This window comes from Sus scrofa, chromosome X, assembly GCF_000003025.6.
Source record: "Sus scrofa isolate TJ Tabasco breed Duroc chromosome X, Sscrofa11.1, whole genome shotgun sequence".
Lineage (NCBI taxonomy): Eukaryota > Metazoa > Chordata > Mammalia > Artiodactyla > Suidae > Sus > Sus scrofa.
Window position 1 is genome coordinate 102,391,600 of NC_010461.5, and position 22,346 is coordinate 102,413,945.

General features: G+C 37.0%; 1 protein-coding gene across 5 annotated transcripts in view; it reads right to left on the reverse strand.

Moving 5' to 3' along the window:
• Positions 1-22,346, reverse strand: part of TENM1 (teneurin transmembrane protein 1) — a 787,960-nt gene that overhangs the window by 538,260 nt on the left and 227,354 nt on the right. For all 5 annotated transcript variants that reach the window (XM_003135358.5, XM_021080670.1, XM_021080671.1 and 2 more), the window contains one exon: positions 19,324-19,606. In XM_003135358.5, the coding sequence (XP_003135406.2) occupies positions 19,324-19,540 (217 nt within the window). In that variant the 5' untranslated portion in view covers positions 19,541-19,606. The remainder of the gene's footprint in view (positions 1-19,323; positions 19,607-22,346) is intronic.

Consider the following 22,346-nt stretch of genomic DNA (forward strand, 5'->3'; position numbering starts at 1 on the left):
TGCAAAATACTGCACTATATAAAAATATCCAGTTACTGGTTAATGCTGTCTAGTTTTACTCTATAGTTTCCAAGGATAGGACAAGGAGAAAGGGATTTAAAGTTCTACCTGTGGAATTCTGGTAAAATACACTTAGCAATAAACATTGTCAAACATTAGAAAATGGTAGAAATTTCTTTATGCTTTCCAAATCAATAATCAATAAATACTTATCGAATGCTTCATCTGGAAAACAGTGATGACTGAGTTGAACTCTCGTGAGATTTAGGATAAAAAGAATGAAAAATCAGAATTGTTATGCTAACACGGAGGGGAAAAAAACAACACACCATACTATCACCAAAGATTGGTGATACGACTGAAATAGAATCAAATTTCATGTAACTCATAGAGCTGTAGGTTTAGTATAGTTCTGCCTGAGGGTATGTTCTCTGAAGGTCCTTGGCAGCCTTGTGATTCAATTCTAAGTGCTTTGAACTTTGGTTTGGAACCTGAGTAATAAAAACTGCTTAATTGTGTTCTTTTTACAGCTTCTATTTTTTAAAGAGTTATTTTTGCAAAAGTTCAAGTGTTTTACCATGAGAATGACTTATGAGAGTTTGTTTAGTTCATTGAAAAGCTAACTTTCTGATGACACTTTTGTTGAATCTGGAAGTCTTGTAAGATTACAAATCCCAGGACAACAGTTCTTCATGGTGTTCTTACAAAAGCAAAACTCTTAACAACATGGGCTCCAAACTTTACACTGAAATGTACATTCCAATCCCACAATATTTAAATATGTGCAAATAAGAATTGCAAATATACATTTCAGATCATCTTATTGGTATAGTATAAACACAATTAAGTGTCTAAATAATAGAGAACCTCATTTTATTGTAATTACCTCCTTTTCCATTCACTACTGACAGCATTTATAAGAATGAGATAAATATGAACAATCCAAAGCCATCTCCAAACTTTCAGTTTCCTCATTTCTATCTTGAGGCCATTCTTCACAAACTTCTACATGTATAGTCTAGTACATAAAACTGGATATAAATGATCAGAATAATGCCCTCCTGGGAACATATAAAGTCAGTTAAATCAATCCCATGTCCAAATCCAACTCCATCAACTAAGGCATGGAAAAAAAGAAGACACATATTTTAAAAGCTTTTTGTCAATAAATATTGGGCTGTTAACTGCAAAAGATTTTTTTTGTTTTGTTTTGTTTGCTTTTGGGGGCCACATTTGTGGCATATGGAGGTTCTTAGGCTAGGGCTTGCATCATCAAAGCTGCAGCTACTGGCCTACACTACAGCTCACAGCAATGCCAGATCCTTAACCCACTGAGCAAGACCAGGGATTGAACCCACATCCTCATGGATACTAGTCGGGTTCATTATTGCTGAGCCAAAATGGAAACTCCTGAAAAAGGTTTTGAACTTACCATAGGACTTCACCTGCAGCATATGCAAGTTCCCAGGCTAAGGGTTGAATTGGAGCTGTAGCTTCTGGCCACAGCCACAGCCACAGCCACATCCACAGCCACAGCCATACCAGTTCTGACCCGCATCTGTGACTTAAAACACAGCTTGGGGCAATGCCAGATTGTTTAACCTACTGAGCAAGGCCAGGGATCCAACCCACGTCTTCATGGATACTAGCTGGGTTCACTACTGCTAAGACTCGACGGAACTCCTGAACTTACTTTCCACTGCATAATCATTTTATTTAAACTTGCTATTTATGTATGGCAAAGACTACAAACCATTCAGACAAAAAACAAACAACTAAAACTGTCAAATACTCTTCTATGAAAAGTAAAAAAGACATATAAGCAATCAAGGTAGCCAAAATTCAAATTTGAGCCTTCTACAAATTTAATTCACCAGAAAAGAATGCTAAGTGTGACACATTTAATATTCAATTGTTCAATAAATATTCATAAAATACCTATTATGTGCCAAATACTTCTATAGGCTCTAAAGTTAATTTCAAAAGCAGGTGGCAGAAAGATGGCACAGCCAGCCCGATTGTACTTTTAAGTCAAACAGATCAGGTATGTTCCATAGTCTATTGACCAGCTATGCTGTCCCTGCCAATCATAGTGTGGATTGGAAAGGACATACGGACTGATGCCTTGGCTGTGTGTTACAGTTAGAATGTGTCAGAAATCAGCTTTATTCCTAACTAAATAGAAGGTAGTCTGAGGGAAACAACTGAGAACACATAACTTGTGAGCCACTAACACTTGCCGAGAATAGTTGGGGCTTAGGGCATTTGGGGTGGGAAACTATGTGAGAAACAGGAAGCAGAAATATCCATTTATAAATTTTAAATGCTACTCTATATAGCTTCTCTTCTGTTTTGCCTCTCCATTATTACATACAAGTATGCCTTGCTTAAGAAAATGAAATCAATAGAAAAAAATCAGAGAGCAATTCTATTAAAAATTGATCTTTACTGTTCTTTTAAATTTTATATATATAAATAAATATAAAATTACAAAATATAAATTATGTTACATATAAATGATGGTGATTATAAAGTACATGACATATGTGCATTTATACACAGAAAACGTACAATAAAATTCTGCATTTCCTATGACTCTCATTTTTCAAAATCACAAATTATTTTTTTCCAATTATTGAAAGTGGTTTTGAACCATGTTTATTGATTAATTTGAGACATGTTAACATTCAGGCTAGTTGTATGTCAATGTGATAATTTTTTAAAGTGTTCTTGAAACTCTAGACTTGAACCATTAATGAGGAGACATAATTGAACTTTAGTAGTGAAGGCTTGTAAATGTCTTAGTTGAAGACAGTGAAATGAATGTTACCTCAAACCTTTAAATTCTATTAAAAAAAAAGGTTTGGGTGTTTCTTTATTAATTTCTTTTTTTGTTTGTTTTGTTTTGTCTTGAGTTCATTTCTAACTTCTTTTTACATGACATGAAAGACACAAAGGGTCATTTGCTCAGTTAAAGACTAACGAGTAATAAAATTAAATATTTCATGTGTTACAGGAATGATTGGCACCAAAATAGCACTGCATATGGTTCAGTTTATACTGACAGGACAGCAGAATCCTCAGCTTTTAGTAAAATGGCTTCAAATGAGAGTATTTTCAAGGTTCCAGGGGATTCAAGATTTATCTTCTGTCACCTCTAGACCCTTTCAGAATTATAATGAGAAAGAAAAGTGCTGAAAATAAATAGAACTTATTTGTATATGGAACTAGTTCTCATCATAGATACCAAAAAAGCAGAATAACAATTTTCTGACAGGACGATTTCCTGACAGGACATGTTGGCATACCTCACAGTCATTCCTTTGCAGATATTTAAAACTGCTTTTGCTGTTCACATAAACATAAAGCCACATTTTGAAATGCCAATTCTAAATCTTGCTCAAATCTTTGTGAAAAAAGAGAATCAACATGTAGGATGGATATAGTCTCAATCAAATCTATGACCTAAAACCCTTCAAGATGCTGCAGAGTTTCCCTGTTATCTATTGAACCAAATCCATGCCCCTTCATTTCACTTTTTAGGTTTAGCAACTGCTTTCTTCTCTATTTTACCAACCTCCCTTTTTCATCAGTCTTCAGTAGTCTCTCTGTTTCAACCATGTTATCTATCATGTTTGTCATTCCAATGATCTGACTTAGCTTTGACTGGCCTTTGTGTTAACCATATAATAAGTGGGCCCTAAAGAGTTAAAAAAAAAAAAAAAAGAATAAAGCTTTTATTTCTCCCCAGTCTTCACATTCCCAGGGTATAAATCCCCTTTGAGACTGCCCTGTAGGTCAAGAAATTCATAAAAAGAACCAAGTTATGTACCTAAAAAGAGGACAATTGCTTTGTTTCCCAGGGCATAGTCATCTCTGTGACACTTGGCTAGGGAGCCATTTTTTTGCTTCTGAAATTATGTACATACTCATAGGAAAAAGTACATAATTCCAATGAATTAAGTTATTTAAAAAGAGAATACCAGAATTATTCTCCATACTATGGTGTAGGTTTTAATCTAAATTGAGAAGCATTAAAGGGTTAAACATAGTATTAAGCAAAGTGGGCTCAGGGATAGATAGTAGCAGAGGCAAGAGATATTTTCAGACTGAGGGCCAAAAGGGCCATGTAGCCTCAGAAGCAGCAAGGATGAAGAATTAGGAAACTGACTTAACTATTCCTGGATAAAGAATGTCCATCAACAAGAAAGATGGTCAAAGGTTAAAAAAAGACCCACAACTGTGTATTATGTCTGTAATTAGTGGTAACTGTGTATTGTTATAATTTTTTTATGGTTGCACCAGTGTCATATGGAAGTTCCCAGGCCATAGCTGCAGTAACGCCATATTCTTTAGCCCACTGGGCCAGGGTGGGGATCAAACCCATACCTCTGATGTGACCTGAACCACTGCAGTCAGATTCTTAACCCACTGTGCCACAGTGGGAACTCTCTGTTTATTGTTTTATAAAGTTAAAGAACTATATCCAAATTCTTGTGATAGAACATGATAGAAGATAGTATGAGAAAAAGAATGTGCATATATATATGACTAGGTCACTATGCTGTGCAGCAGACATTGGCACAACACTGTAAATCAACAATGCTTTAATTAATTTTTTAATGCAAAAAGGTAAAAAAAATCTATACAGAGAATTATTTCCATGAAATTTAGCCCTACTAGGTGAATCCTACCAGTTGATAATGACTTTGTCCAGGAAGTAACTAATTGTGACTAACTATGGTTACCTATACTCACAGCTAAGTGATGAAAAGCAAACAAGAGTTTTATACAAATGAGGACTTCCAGAAGGATGCTTGAAGGTGCAAATTCTATGCTGCACCATGGTAAATATCTTTCCTCCATTTTTCCACCTATATGGCTCCCTTCCCTTCTCCAAAAGTGGGTTCCAAACTTACCTCTACAATACATATTTTTGTATACATCAGCATAACTTGAAATCATTTGTATGTGGGGATGTTATATAAATGTCTATATAAGGAAATATTGTCTCCCCTGTTAGAAACAAAATGTAGATCATTTGTGGATTTAGCACTGGGTAGAAAACTTCCTAGGTGATGATGAATGTAGTAAATCAAAGTCACTCAGTGCCAAGGGAAGGTGAAAGTCAGAGGCTAAGCCTTCCACCCCCAACAGCTTCTTGTAGCTTCTCCCTTTAGTACTAAATCTTGGAAGATCTCAGTTGCATTAACTAAGAGGAAATGAAATTCCCTTAGTAGAGACTCTAAATTCATGGTCCATGGATGCAGAAGGACTTCAAATATTCCCCAAAACCTTGAAATAAATGACAGATATTTTGTGTATGTGCATTTTTTTTTTCTGAAAAGAAGATTCAGAGCTTCGATCAGATTCCTGAAGCATTTAGTAGTGCGCCCCCCTCTGCTTCCTGCTGCAAAGAACCATTACTCTGGGGATTGGGAGGTGCTGAAGGATTTTCAAAAGAATGGTATGACCTGATTTGTGCTGTACAAAGATCATTGATAACAATATGGAGGAGAGTCTGGAGTTCTCTTCATTAGAAGAAGAAACTTTAACACATAAAGTATGTATCCTATCTCCCTTAAATCTGTTACAGAGTGGCACCCGAAAAATAAAGAACTTACAACTTCAATTTGGCACTCAATACTGTTTGGAAACCATTTTTTTTTTTCAAATAAGAATGAATATTTAAAGCATGTAGCACACTGTGAACATCATCTACTAGAGCTGCACCTAATAGCGTAGCAGAAAGAACATAGGCTTTAATCAGTCATGGATTTATATTTTAACTCTGCTATTTATTCAAGCCATGTACTTCTATAAAATAGAGGTCATGATGATTATCTCTACATCATTGGGTTAGGACAAGGACTAAACAAAAGCTATATGTGAATCCACTCAAAAGAGTACTCAGCATACAGTGGTCAATAATATGTATTGTTATTAATATTCCCCTATCTCCATCTTCAGTCTTGCCTCATCTGAGCTGCAGGTATGTATGTACACTCCATCTTGGCCAGGTCAAAAACCTCCCTTGTTACTCATCTAAAGCTGCTGACTTGATGCAAACTTACAACAGATAGCCTTGTCTCTCCTTTATCTAAGAAGACTGAGATCATCAAGATACAAACGTCAACTCTTGCCACTCCATCTTGGAACATACTCCCTGTCTCATAAGAAGCAATGAATGCTTTCAAAGTCTTTGCTTCCACCTGAGATCCTGAAGCATTCTCCAATAGAGCCTTATTCAATTCATGACATTCATTTGTACTCATTCTTCAAATCCTTGTGATCTGGCATCTGAGACTGAAATTGTTAACTCTAAGGCAGTGGATCCTCATCTTGGATGTACTCTGGCATCCCCTGAGGAGATTTTTAAATGCTTGGGTTTCATCATTGAAAATTCTCATTTAATTGGTCTGAGATGGAGTTCCTTGGTGGCTCAGTGGGTTAAGGATCCGGGTTGTCACTGCTGTGGCATGGGTTTGATCCCTGGCCTGGGAACTTTTGCATGTCATGGGCACAGCCAAAAAAACAAAATAAAATAAAAATTGGTCTTAGATGCAGTGTTGGCACTAGGATTTGTAAAACTTCCCAGACTTTTAATGCCCAGAGAAAGTGGAGAATATCTGGTCTAAAGTCAGCAATGAGCTTATAAACTGCCTATTTATTTTTTGCCAATTTTCATTTTACTTGTTAATTCTGAAGTATTTGAGTATGTAGTCACATCTGCCCACTGGAAAACCTCTTCCCTTAGCTTATGGGATACCCCTTCCTTTTGATTCTTCCCTGACATTTCAAGACCAGCTCTTTTCTTCTGCCCACTATTTTAAATTCAGATGTTACCCAGGGTCTTATATTTGGCTCTCTTTGTCTCTGACTATACATATTCCCATTGAATGATCTTTTTTACTCTTCACTGCTTCAGGAACCATCTACTTCTAGATGATTACACATACATGCACACAGTGATACCATTTTCTTCAATTCAAGATGTGAATTTAGAGCTGTCTATCACTGCATACAGTTATAGCAGTGGGCTCTAATGTCAGACTGTCTGGGTTCCAATCCTAGTCCTATTACTTACTACCTCTGTAATAGTGGGCAAGTTATTTAGCATCTCTGTGCCTTTCTTTACTCATCTATAAAATGGGGATAATAATGAACCCAACCTTATAGCGTATTGGGAAGATTAAATGACATAACCCATCTAAAGTGGCTTACCCAGTGCCTGATACCTAATAAATGTTAGATACTTCACTTATAATCATTGTTCTCATTTCTCAAGCAGAGTACATGGTTCTAGCTTCTAGACTCCCATGGTACTTTATATATACCGCTACTATATTATCAATCACATTGCTTCACTGTAGCTACTTTATATTGTAAAATCCTAAAAGTACTTTGAATTCTTTGAGGGCAAAGACTGCTTTCTTATTCATCTATATCTTCAGAGTTTAACACGGAACTTGGCACAGATAAGCAGATCACAGACAGGAAATAAGTTTCATCTCTCTTGCCAACTCTAATTAATTGACAATGCTTACATGGAATGCTGTGATGATAAGGATGTGAGGCTGCAATTGGGCTCAATAAGAAAGAGCACCATGATTTGATTACGGATATCTACCACTGGGACAAGTAGAGGGAGCAGTGGCACAAGTGCTATGGATATTTCATGCCAGTTCTAGATGCTATATAAATAAATGTCTATTTATTAAGTTTTCATGAAAAAATGATACTGGCTGAAAGACATGAGCCATTGGAGTTGTTAAATACTTAGTTTTCTCTTATAGTTTAAGTTTTGGAACTGTCATAAATTTTTATGCTAGAAAGTTGTGGCAACTAGAAATATAACATGCTTACAGCAGAAAATTCATCACAGGTCATCAAATGCTATTGAAAATCTCATTTTATAGGCCATGCTACTTTATATTACACCAGCTATGATATTTACCCCATAAATACAGATCTGGAGATTGAGTTGTTTCAAGATTTTTGTAAGAACAGTTATCCAAACTATTTGTAGTAACTATAAGCCAACAATAGTTCATTCTACTGCTAAGTGTTTGAAATTAGAATCAGGAAATGTGCTTTTCAAATCTGGGCTCTGTCTACACCTTGAAATCACAAGTGGAAATACGGCTTGAGCAGTTTCTGCTGTGGGATAAAGTGGCTTATTAATCGGGGGTAATGAAGAGGAAAATTATAGTCACTTGTGACCATTTATTTCAAGATTAACTTCATCCACCTAACAAAGTATCTGGAACAGTTGACACTAAATGAATGTTTGATGCATAAATGAGAAAATGAAAAAATGGACAGATGGATGGATGTATGGATGAATAGAGGGAAGGCTAGGTAGATGGATGGATGGATGAATGGATGGATGGATGATGGATGGAGGGAGGGAGGGGTGGATGACAGATAAACTTTACTTCCACCCAATCTTGGTAAATACAGATTGGCACTTTCAGTTTTCTCCCACCAGATGGCGATAATAAGAGATTTAGATTTAGGTTATAATACACCAAGTGGAAACCAACCAACAAAAACCAGATTAGGAGAAAGAGAAGCCACAAAAGAGAAGTTAAGAAGGGAGAAATGAAATGTTTGTATCAGCTGTAGTATCTCAGGAGTCTATGATCTTATGGGATTTGTAATAGGTCCTCCCTATACTTTTTTTTTTTTTTTAAATGCTTGGGTGACTTTTCATTCATAATTACTTTTTAGAAAAATGGCTATATCAAAACTAATTTTACCTATTATAAAAATTATACCGTAATTCTCATAACTAAAATAATTACCTTTGATTTATATACCCATATATTTATATTTTCATTTGTTTTATACTAATCTCTTAGTTAATTGATGCCTCTCTTAGAAGTGAGGCTGCTTGGGAACAATTGCTAGCCTATGTGCCTCCAGGAAATATACCCCTGCTATTAGAACTGCCAAAAATCATACAAAATAAGCTTGCCTAAGGCTCATTCATCCTATTAGCAAAGAATTGCGAATAAGATTAGATTAGTGTCTATCACCTAATTCAAAAGATTTTAGAAAATAAGACAATCAGTTTTAAAATCCAGCATTCTATGTACATGGTAGGGTGGGTGGCGGGGGTACTGCTTTTTTGGCAAATAAAGATAGTAATATGAAGATACTTTCAAATGAGAGTATTTCCTCTCATTGGTGTTTTCCCCAAACAAGCCCTGAATTCAATGACACAGTAACTTCCCTAAGAAGTGGAAAGAAATAAACAGACTCAGGAATATCTCATTATAAATTGTAAAGCATAACAACTGCCCTTTTCTAAAGATAAACAGAACAGAAAGGTTTTTTAAACCTCCTTGTAAACCCTTAGTCATCAGAACATAAAGAGGCTGGCAAGGCTTTTAGGGACATGAAGGAAAACTAAAAATCACTGAGTTCCTAAACACTTTCCCACTGATGATCACAATTTAATCCTTATCACAGCATTATGATGTACATATGGGAGGCAGTTAGCATAGTTAACAATGGAAACTTTGGCATCATAGACTTGATCTCCAATCCCAACTCTTACTACTTCTTCGCTGCAGAAAGTGGCAAACCTCAGTTACCTCATTGGTAAACTGGAGACAATATCTCATATCTCATAAGGTGTTCCTGAGAAGCAAATTTAAGCAGCTGGCAGAATACTGGAACAGAGCAGGTACTATTAAGTTTTATTATTATTATTACTACTGCTTTTATTTTTATTATTGTGATTATGGTTTAATGATGAGGATGATGAAGTCAACTTTGCAGTAAACTTTACAGGCTCAAAGAGCTGAAGTAACTTACTCAAGGCTGCATAGTTAGTAAGGTTAAAAGGCATTTAGCAGTGTCTGGAACTATAGCAGGTGCCCAATCAATTTTGTTAGTTTTCTGGAGGACTTTCATCATTAAAAATAATGAGTCAAGCTCATATCTAGCTAGGTTGATGCAAGATGCTACTGTATATTTGTGAAAATCAGAAACATTTTCTTTAAAACATAGGTAATAATATACAGACTAAAAAAATAAAGGGGATTCTGGACTACATAAAAATGATTATGGGGCCCACAATTTTGCCTAATGTAAAGTAATTCATTACTGCCCCGAAGAAGCATATATTTTCCCTTCTAGGTGACTCTAAAGATCATCCAGTCAGTGACAGGAAGAACCCAAGTTTCCAGATATTCACCTCCTGGATCTCTATCCTTTACACAAGTCAGTATACCAAAGGATGGTGATAGTTAAAAACCTAGATATTTGGGAAGATGGCAGAATAGAAGTACTGGAGCTCAACTTCTCTCCTAAAAACAACAAAATTCACAACTAAAGACTGAGCAATCTTCACCCAAATGGACCAGAAACCTTAAAAAAGATACCCTACTCCAGAAGAAAAAGAGGAGGCTACATCAAGAGGTAGGAGGGGTGATTTCATGATGTAAACAACCCCATACCTTCTGGGTGGGAAGCCCCACAGACTGGAAACTAACTGGTTCACAGAGACTCACCTACAGGAGTGAGAGTTCTGAGGTCCGCATCAAACTCTCATGTGTGGGGATCTGGCACGGGGAGAAAGAGCCCTTGGAGCATTTGGCATTGAAGGCCATTGGGGCTTGTGCGCAGGATTTCCACAGGACTGGGAGAAACGGAGACCCCATTCTTAAAAGGCGCACACAGACTTTCACGTGCACTGGGTCCCAGGGCAAAGCAAAGTCTCCATGGGAATCTGGGTCAAACCTGACCACAGTTCTTGGAGGACATCCTGGGAAAACAGGGGTGAATGTGGCTTGTTGTGAGGGAAGAACATTGAAAGCAAAGCTCTCTGGAATATTCAGCAGCCTTGCCTTTCTCTGGAGGTGGCCATTTTGGGAAAATCTGGCCCCACCAGTCAGTCAGCACTGAGAACCCCCAGGGCAAACAACAACCCAGATGGGATCACAGCCCCACACCTCAGTAAACAGGCTACCTAAAGACCCCTCAGGCACACAGCTGCCTCTAATCCCATCCAGAGACTAAGCCCCACCCACCAGAGGGATTAGAATCCGCTCCTCCTACCAGGGGGCAGGCATCAGCCCCTCCCATCAGGAAGCCTACAGCAAAGCCCCCATACCAACTTCAACCATAGGGGGGCAGATGCCAAAGTAAGAGAGGCTACAATTCTACTCTCTGTAAAAAAGTCACCACACCAAAAACCTATAGAAATGAAAAGACGGAGAACTATAACTCAGATGAGGAAGAAAGAAAAAACCCCAGAAAATCAGCTAAGTGATGAGGAGATTCTCAGCCTCCAGGAAAAAGACTTTAGACTGTTGATGCTGAAGATGATGCAAGACATTGGACATAAACTGGAGGCAAAGATGGATAACTTAGAGAAAACACTGAGCAAAAAGATACAAAATATAAAACTTAAACAAGAAGAGATGCAAAATAGAGTAACTGAAACAAAAAATTCACTAGAAGTGGCTAATGGCAGAATACAGGAGGCAGAAGATCAAATAAGCAAGGTGGAGGACAGACTAGTGGAAATTATGGATGCAGAACAGAAAAGAGAAAAAAGATTGAAAAGAATTGAAGAGAGTCTCAGGGAACTCTGGGACAATGTTAAACGCACAAACATCCGTATTATAGGGGTGCCAGAAGGAGAAGAGAGAGAGAAGAAGACAGAAAAAATATTCCAAGAGCTAATAGCCAAAACTTTTTAACATGGGGAAGGAACCACTTGTTCAAATACAGAAAGCACAACGAGTACCTTATAAAATAAACCCAAGGAGGAATACACTGAGACAATATTAATCAACCTGACCAAAATTAAAGACAAAGAGAAAATCTTGAAAGCAGCTAGGGAAAAGAAACAAGTAACATACAAGAGAACCCCAAAAAGGTTATCAGCAGATTTTTCAGCAGAAACTCTGCAGGCCAGTAGGGAGTGGCATGATATACTTAATGTGATGAAAGGAAAAAACCTCCAACCAAGATTACTCTACCCAGCAAAGCTCTCATTCACATTTGAAGGAGAAATCAAAACCTTCACAGATAAGCAAAAGCTGAGAGAATTCAGCAATACTAAACTGGCCTTACAACAAATACTAAAGGAACATCCATAGGCAGAAAAGAACAAGAGAAAAAGGAAAGAAAAAAGAGCAGCAAAAGCAAATACAAAGCAATTAATAAAATGGCAATAAGAACAAACATATCAATAGTTACCTTCAATGTGAATGGACTAAACGCCCCAACCAAAAGACATCGCCTGGCTGAATGGATACAAAAACAAGACCCATATATACGCTGTCTTCAAGAGACCCATTTCACCTCTAGGGACACATACAAAGGGAAAGTGAGAGGATGGAAGAAAATATTTCACACAAATGGGCATCAAAAGAAAGCTGGATTAGCAATACTCATATCAGACAAAATAGACTTTAAAAGGAAAACTATTTTAAGGGACAAAGAAGATCATTACATAATGATCAAAGGGTCAATCCAAGAAGAAGATATAAAAATTTTGAATATCGTGACACCCAACATAGCTTCACCACAATATATAAGGCGGCTACTAACAACCTTAGAAGGCCAAATCGACAATAACACAATAATAGAGGGGGACATTAACACCCCACTTATAGCAGTGGACAGATCATCCAGACAGAAAATCAATAAGGAAACACAGCCTGAATGAAGCATTAAACCAGATGGACTTAATAGATATTTATAGGACATGCCATCCAAAAGCAACAGAATACACATTTTTCTCAAGTGTACATGGAACATTCTCTAAGATTGATCACTTCCTGGGCCAAAAATTCAGCCTCAGTAACTTTAAGAAAATTGAAATCATATCAAACATCTTTTCCGACCACAATGCTATAGGACTGGAAATCAACAACAAGAAAAAAACTGCCAAAAACAGGAACACGTGGAGAATCAATAACATGCTACTAAACAACCATTGGATCACGGAAGAAATCAAACAGGAAATGAGAAAATACCTAGAAGCAAATGACAACGAAGATACGACACTACAAAACCTATGGGATACAGCAAAAGGCATTCTATGAGGAACATTTACACAAATACAACCCCACTTCAGGAAAGAAGAAAAAGATCAAATAAACAAGCTAACTTTATATCTAAAGCAGCTTGAGAGAGAACAGACAAGACCTAAAGTGAGTAGAAGGAAAGAAATCATAAAGATCAGAGCAGAAATCAATGAAAGAGAAATGAAGAAAACCATAGAAAAGATCAATGAAATGAAAAGCTGGTTCTTTGAAAAGATCAACAAAATTGATAAATCCTTAGCCAGACTTCTCAAGAAAAAGAGAGAGAGGACTCAAATCAATAAAATTAGAAATGAAAAAGGAGAAGTAACAACGGACATCACAGAAATACAAAGGATCATAAGTGACTACAATATGCAACCATATGCCCATAAAACAGAAAACCTAGAAGAAATGCAGAAATTCTTAGAAAAGTACAATCTTCCAAGACTAAACCAAGATGAAATAGAAAAGATAAACAGACCAATCACAAGAACTGAAATTGCAACTGTGATTGAAAAACCTCCAACAGACAGAAGTCCAGGACCAGATGGCTTCCCAGGCGAATTCTGTCAAACATTTAGAGAAGAGCTAACACCTATCCTTCTGAAACTGTTCCAAAAAACTGCAGAGGAAGGGTCACTCCCAAACTCATTTTATGAGGCCACCATCACCCTGATACCCAAACGAGACAAAGATGCCACAAAAAAAGAAAACGACAGGCCAATTACACTGATGAACACTGATGCAAAAGTCCTCAACAAAATCCTAGCAAACCGCAACCAACAATACATTAAAAGGAGTGTACATCATGATCAAGTGGGATTTATCCCAGGGATGCAAGGGTTCTTCGATATCCACAAATCCATCAGTGTGATACACCACATTAACAAAGTGAAGAATAAAAACCATGTGATCCTCTCAATAGACACTGAAAAAGCCTTTGACAAAATCCAACACCCATTTCCGATAAAAACCCTTCAGAAAGTGGGCATAGCGGGAACCTACCTCAACATAATAAAGGCCATATATGACAAACCCACAGCGAACATCATTCTCAATGGTGAAAAGCTGAAAGAATGCCCACTGAGATCAGGAACAAGACAAGGATGTCCGCTCTCGCCACTCCTCTTCAACATAGTTCTGGAAGTCCTAGCCACGGCAATCAGAGAAGTAAAAGAAATAAAAGGAATCCAAATTGGAAAGGAAGAAGTAAAACTATCCCTATTTGCAGATGACATGATACTATACCTAGAGAATCCTAAAGACTCTACCAGAAAACTGTTAGAGCTCATCCATGAATTTGGCAACATCGCAGGATCCAAAATTAATACACAGAAATCGATGGCATTTCTATACACTAACAATGAAAGATCAGAAAGAGAAATTAGGGAAGCAATCCCGTTTACCATCACATCCAAAAGAATAAAATACCTAGGAGTAAACCTGCCCAAAGAGACAAAAGACCTGTACTCTGAACAAGTACACTATAAGACACTGATGAGAGAAATCAAAGATGACACAAATAGATGGAAAGACATGCCATGCTCTTGGATTGGAGGAGTCAATATTATCAAAATGACTATACTACCCAAGGCAATCTACATATTCAATGCAATCCCTATCAAATTACCAAGGACGTTTTTCACAGAACTCGAACAAAATATTTTCAAGTTTGTTTGGAAGCACAAAAGACCCAGAATAGCCAAAGACATCCTGAAAAAGAAAAACAGAGCTGGAGGCATCAGGCTCCCAGACATCAGGCTATACTACAAAGCAACAATCATCAAATCCATATGGTGTTGGCACAGAGACGGAAATAGAGATCAGTGCAACAGGATAGAAAGCCCAGAATTAAACCCACGCAGCTACAGCTAACTAATCTACGACAGAGGAGGCAAGGATATACAATGGAGAAAGGACAGCCTGTTCAAGAAGTGGTGCTGGGAAAACTGGACAGCCACATGGAAAAGAATGAAATTAGAACACTCACTAACACCATACACAAAAATAAACTCCAAATGGATTAAAGACCTAGATATAAGACCAGACACTATAAAACTATTGGAGGAAAACATTGGCCAAACACTCTCCCACATAAATAAATACATAAACAACAGCAACATCTTCTCAGATCCACCCCTTAGAGTAATGGCAGTAAAAACAAAAATAAACAAATGAGGCCTAATCAAACTTAAAAGTTTCTGCACAGCAAAGGAAACCCTAAACAAAACGAAAAGACAATCCACAGAATGGGAGGAAATCTTTGCAAGTGAATCAACTGACTAGGGATTCATCTCCAAAATTTACAAACAACTTCTATACCTCCATACCAAAAAAACAAACAACCCCATCCAAAAATGGGCAGAAGATCTAAACAGACAGTTCAAAAAGAAGACATACAGATGCCCGAGAAACACATGAAAGGATGTTCAACATCACTCATTAGAGAAATGCAAATCAAAACCACTATGAGGTACCACCTTCCACCAGCCAGAATGGCCATCATCCAAAAGTCTGCAAACAAGAAGTGTGGAGAAAAAGGAACCCTAGTACACTGTTGGTGGGATTGTAAATAGGTGCAACCACTGTGGAAAGCAGTATGGAGATTCCTCCGAAAACTAAAAATAGAACTACCATTTGATCCAGCAATCCCACTCCTGGGCATCTATCCAGAGAAAACCACGACTTGCAAAGACACATGTACTCCAATGTTCACTGCAGCACTATTTACAATAGCTAAGATATGGAAACAACCTAAATGTCCACTGACAGAGGAGTGGCTAAAGAAGATTTGGTACATATATACAATGGAATATTACTCAACCATTAAAATGAATGAAATACCGGCATTCTTAGCAACATGGATGGATCTAGAAACTATCATGCTAAGTGAAGTCAACCATACAATGAGACACCAACATCAAATGCTTTCACTGACATGTGGAATCTGATAAAAGGACAGACCGAACTTCTTTGCAGAACAGATGCTGACTCACAGACATTGAAAAACTTATGGTCTCTGGAGGAGACAGTTTGGGGGGTTGGGGGATGTGCTTGGGCTGTGGGATGGAAATCCTGTGAAACCAGATTGTTATCATCATTATACAACTACAGATGTGATAAATTCATTTGAGTAATTAAAAAAATTAAAAAAACAAAGAAACAAAACAAAACAAACCAAAAAACCCTAAAGGGGTTAAAACCTTTATGTCAATTCATGGATAATAGATTCAAGATTTTGTCCTTGACCTTTCTCAGGTCTCACTCTATACTTTCCTCCCTGGTAATCTCATCCATCCTCAAGCATCTCCTACTATAAGATGCTGGTGAACTCAAATTTACTTATATGAAGAGTGGGAAATTCCATCTGGATGTCACCCAAGCAACTTAAACATAACATGTCCAGAAAAACATTCATTCTCATACCTTCCAAATCCACTCTTCCTATTTGCCTTCTCTTTGTAAATGGATCACCATCCTCCCAGCACACCAAACTTGAAACTTAAAGTCATCCTTGACTCTGTTATCTCTTTTAACCTTAACAAGTAATCAATTACTAAGTCTTATCAATTCTACCACACTAATACCTCTTGAATATGTTTCTTCACCTCTACTGATACAGCCAGGGTTTAGACATTCATCACCATTCTTAGCCATGGCTAATTCAGTGGCTTCATAGATAGTCTCCTTGCATCCAATTTTTCCCAATTGCAATCAATCTTCTACACTGCTGCTTACACATCTACAATTCTCTGCTATACTTCTCATCCTAAAAATTATATTTCATCATGAAATTCTCTATCACTTAAGAGCTTTTTTAAAAAAAAAATGTTGAAAGGAAAAAAGAACTCCTAAATTGGGCATGCAAGAATTTTTGTTATCTGGATCCAGTGCACCTCACTCTATGCATATTGAAATTTTCATCATTCTGAGCCATTTCACAGTTTTATGTTTTTGCACCTGTTAATCTACCCTCTTGGAAAGTCCTTTTCCTATTGAACTCTTATTTAAATGTTGAAACTTTGATCAAATATCACCTTTCTATGGACCCTGATTGCCCTGTGTACTTCCATAGCACTTTATCTCTCTATAATACTACTTACTACATTTAACAGTAATGATTTGTTGGATTTCTATTTTCTCCACAACATTATGTTTCCTATAAGCAGTAACTATCAGAGTCATTTTCATCTGAAGCATCTGACTGGAGGCTTAACACATAGCAAGTGCTAAATAAAAGGTCTTTTAGTAATAATAGGTTATTAAAAGGAAATTAGGATGACATCCTAGAAGACAACCTTCCCTCTCAAAATTCATTTTGATCACAATGCACAGATACAAAATCTGAGACTGGTTAGTTCTTCAGACTGACTCAATACAAAATTGCTTATATTTTTAGAACAAACTGTCACCAAAAGTGCATTCTTATTTAAATTCACAACATTATTAGGTCAAGCACTCTCATAAGTCACAACTCACAACAGTAAGTTTATATTCTGTAAAGATAAACTTAGAAATATTTTAATGGGAACCACACATTTCTTAAAGCCTAATAGAGTCAAAAAATTTCCATAGGAATATATTTCCCCAATTTCCAGTTAGACAAAAGAATAAAATTACTTTATAACAAAGTTTCACAGTCTTTAGCTGTGTAAATAGGGAAGATTAAAATGAATTATTTGAAAAGACAGATAAAAGAGTTTTACCAGGTATGTTAAGAGCTATAAAATGAGTAACATAGTTAATATAAGCATTTAATGTAAATATTGTGATGAATATCTTAAATCTTTGGCTCAATTTAAAGTTTTGTTTTTGTTTTTCTTTTTATGCCCGCACCTGCAGCATATGAAAGTTCCCAGGCTAGAGCTCTAATCAGAGCTGCAACTGAGGCCTAGGGATCCAAGATGCATCTGTGATCTACACCAGAGCTTGAGGCAACGTAGGATCCTGAACCCACTGAATGAGGCTAAGGATCGAACCTGCAACCTCACAGAGACAACATCGGATCTTTACCCTACTGAGCCACAACAGGAACCCCTAAAGTATTTCTCCTTTAAGATTCTAATACTTTTTTTTTTTTTTTTTTTTTTTTTTGTCTTTTTGCCACTTCTTTGGGCCACTCCGGCAGCATATGGAGGTTTCCAGGCTAGAGGTCCAATCGGAGCCGTAGCTACCCGCCTATGCCAGAGCCTCAGCGACGCAGGATCCAAGCCGCGTCTGTAACCTACACCACAGCTCATGGCAACGCCGGATCGTTAACCCACTGAGCAAGGGCAGGGATCGAACCCACAACCTCATCGTTCCTAGTCGGATTCGTTAACCACAGAGCCACAACGGGAACTCCTCTAATACTTTTTTGAATGCAGTAATTTTTATTTGTAATAACCACATTTTCCATGGTCTATGGTGGTCTTTGAGAATTTGCATTTCTAACAAATCCGTGAGTAATGCTCTTCCTGCTAGTCCAGGGTTCATGCTTTGAGAATCAATGATCTAGATGATCAAATCTATTGTTTAAGCCTGAACATTGACTTATTATTCTTTTTTTAAAAAGTAACCTGTACCAATGTCAGTATCTTTTTTTCTATGGAGTTAAAATACTACATATTTTATAATCACAAAATAGTGTCTAGTACTAGTTATCTATCAATTGAAAAGAAATAAGGAAATCATATTTCTATCTGTTTTCTATTTATTAGAAACTGTTTTATCAATCCATAATTGAGAAACCAAGTCTGAACAAAGGATATGCCCCATATTATGGCTGTGGTAGGAAGGGGTCCAACAAATTCTTACCTTTTCTTAGGACTGTGCTGCACAAGGTTTCAGCATTTCTGTTGATAGACTTTTTGGACCTTTGCTTGGTAGTTCTCCACTAACGTTTTAAAGCTCTTTTAGATGTCACATATTTATTTGAGACTCTCGTCCCATATAGGCAATGGCTTGAAAAGCACTTAGCTGTTTACTTTTCATCTTACTATAAATTATTTATCCTTCAGTCTGTAAATGGCTATTTGTAGGATTAGACAAATTTTGAATGCTCTGATAAGAGGATTGTTGCATCCAAATTCATGCATAATCCGTAAAAAGCACATGTAACCTACAACCTCAGCTGGATTGGCATATGAAACAGTTTCACTAAGCATATGTAAGCAGTGCAAATTATTAACCAGTTAACATCAGCAAATTTGTTTTTGAAACATAAGTTCAAGCACACAAGCATTCTCTAATGAGAAATGATATTAGCTATAAAAATTCAATAAAAATGTACCTTGAGTAGATTTCTCTACTTCTTTCCTCTTCCTACTCTGGCTATTGTAATTCATTCTCAGCTCTTGGTTATACTCATGCAGAGTTTCTCTGGAGTTGTATGACTGTCTTGGTTTTCTTCCATCTTCACTCTCATCAGAAGAACTGGTATAAGCTAGGTCCATTTCATGCTTGACTTTTGACAGAGGCTGGTAGGGTTTGCAGTCTGTTTGCTCCATCTCTGATTAAGCAAGCTCAGTTTCATGAAAAAAAAAGGAAGAGAAACTCCTTTAATGCAAGCAGTCCTGAAAGAGAGAGGGGAAAACACAAGCCTTCTTAGATTTGCCCTTTTGTGAGGAAATACATCTGGCAGATTCACAATTAGTCCTGATAATACTATCAAAAGAGGGAAGCAAAAGACAAACTACATAAGAGGAAGCTAGCCAGAGGCAATAATAACTCTGAGTTACAGGCATATATTGTTAAGCATTTAGGATTAAACTGGAGGCAGCAGTATCAGAAAATACTCAAGGTACAAAAAAAAGCCTTCAAAATTATTATTGTTATTACTATTTTTGTCTTTTCAGGGCCACACCTGCAGTACATGGAGTTTCCCAGGCTAGGGGTCTAATCAGCTGCCAGCCTACACCAGAGCCACAGCAACACCAGATCCAAACCGACCTATACCTACACCACAGCTCATGGCAACACTGGATCCTTAACCCACTGAGCAAGGCCAGGGACTGAACTCGTAACCTCATGGTTCCTAGTCGGAATCTTTTCCACTGCGCCATGACAGGAACTCAGCCTTCAAAATTATTTGTATTGGAATGCAAATAAAGGACAACATTGGTCTATGATGTGTGCGTATTTTAATGTTAAAGTCAGTGGTTAGGTTAAAAAAAAATTATAAGATTTTAAAGTGGCCAGGAGTACAAATATTAACCCAGCACATCTTACATTTGAAATGAAAACTGGTAAGAGAACTATGTTCAGGAAAAAAACAAAAACAAAAACAAAAAAACCCCCCAAAAAACAAACAAAAAAAAACATTCTTGCCTCTGGTTTAATATTGAATTTAGGAAAGGGGCTCTGAGGAAGAGAAGGATTCTGAGTTAGAGAGGCTCATGAAATAAAGTGTCCTTAAGGGGGACTGAGCTCTTTGTGTTCATATCGTGGCTTCTGTGCCTCAGGCTTGCAGAGCATTTTTAACGAGTTAGGTAGTGGTAAATTTTTGTTCTTCATAGTACCGAGAGGATATAAACAACACTTCTGGTGAGTATACTGGTGTAGGAACAGCAGGATTTAAATAGGGTTTAGAAATAGAAATTTAAAACTTCATGATAAATCATTGAAAGAACCCCCCTTCCCCACAGAATGCTGAGCTCGGAGCCACTAAGGCTCTTAAGACCAGTAGAGGCATTATCCCCCTTACTTAGCACAGAGCAGTTTGAGAAGCTCAAACTCCATCTGAGATGTCAAAGTCTTCTGAAAAGTTTAAAGCCTTGTAAAAATGTTCTTATTTTCATTCTTTATGTTATTTTACCATCCTTTTCATCCACTATTGCAACTTTGCAACTTGGTCCTTTCACACAATGTTAAAGAAACCTAGCTTGAAACCAAATAATGCTATGATTTTATTTTGCAGTGAAAATAATTCCTTTTTTTTCAGCTCTTCACTATATGTATTTTTAAAGAAAGCTACAGACATCTAGATGATGGCTTCTCAATCATGAACAATATATCATTTTTTAGAATTTCCAGCTTTAATCTCTTTTTTAATAAGTTCCCATAGCATGGTCTTCAGAAGGTAGACACTTTGTCTGGACTTTAGGCCTTGATTTGATAAAAAACAGTACAAAGTGAAAAAAATGTACCAATAGCAGACTTTGAGAGACACACACTTGCAGCTCTAGACTGGGATTTCACCCAGAAAGAGGGCATCAATAAAATTAATTTCACTTCATTTTGACTAACACATACAGTTCTTCATTAAAGAGTGAAAGTTTAGGAGTTCCTATTGTGGCTTAGTGGATTAAGAACCCAACTAGCATCCATGAGGACAAGGGTTTGATCCCTGGCTGGCCTCACTCAGTGTGTTAAGAATCTGGTGTTGCCATGAGCTTTGGTGTAGGTCACAGACATGGCTCAGATTTGGCGTGGCTGTGGCGTAGGTTGACAGCTACAGCTCCAATTCAACCCCTAGCCTGGGAACTTCCATATATTGCAGGTACAGTTCTAAAAAAAAAAAAAAAAATGAAAGTTTACCAAACAGGTGTAGAGAGCTATTCTCCACATAAAGTCAATGACAATGCAAAAATGTCAATCAAGGAACTTATAATTAAAAATAAATATAAAATGCTTAGAAAATGTTATAATATGGAGATAAATAGTTATTGTTTTATTTTCTAAAGCACACTTCCCATCTCTCACTTGCTCTTTCAATGAAGTCTTTGGTTCACTCTGTCTGGATTAACATAGCAGAGGTATGGCCAAAATAATGCTCCTTCTTAAGCCTTAGTTTATACCACTCAAACCTGACAAGTTAAATTTAAAAAATGAAAAATAATATCTCACTTCTAATTCCTAATGTTGTGTTTTGGCTACTATGATTTGTCATGTTAAAATCACCTCTATTTTTAATGAATGGAAATCTAGACCTTCTCCTTTCCCTCAGTATGTGTATTTGCAACATGAAAACTGGAGGGAGATGGGGGGAGAGAGGGATTCCTATAGCCATTTTGAACCATTCTTGAAGTATAGTCAGCTAGGAATATCACATCTAGTCAAAGTTATTGATTATCCCTTGGAAACAACCTTCCTTTACACCACAAATTGGTAAAACAAACAAACACATTTTAAACACACATACAGACACACACACACAAGAAAAAATAGTCCTTCCTTGCTGCCTGACCCTCAACCACAACTTCCTATCTTAAATATCTGTGTCAGTGGACCCAGGTGGCAGAAGATACATTCCAGTCTCTCATGATACAAAGGTATAGATAACTGTGTGCCTAGAGCTTAGAAAGTGTATAATTG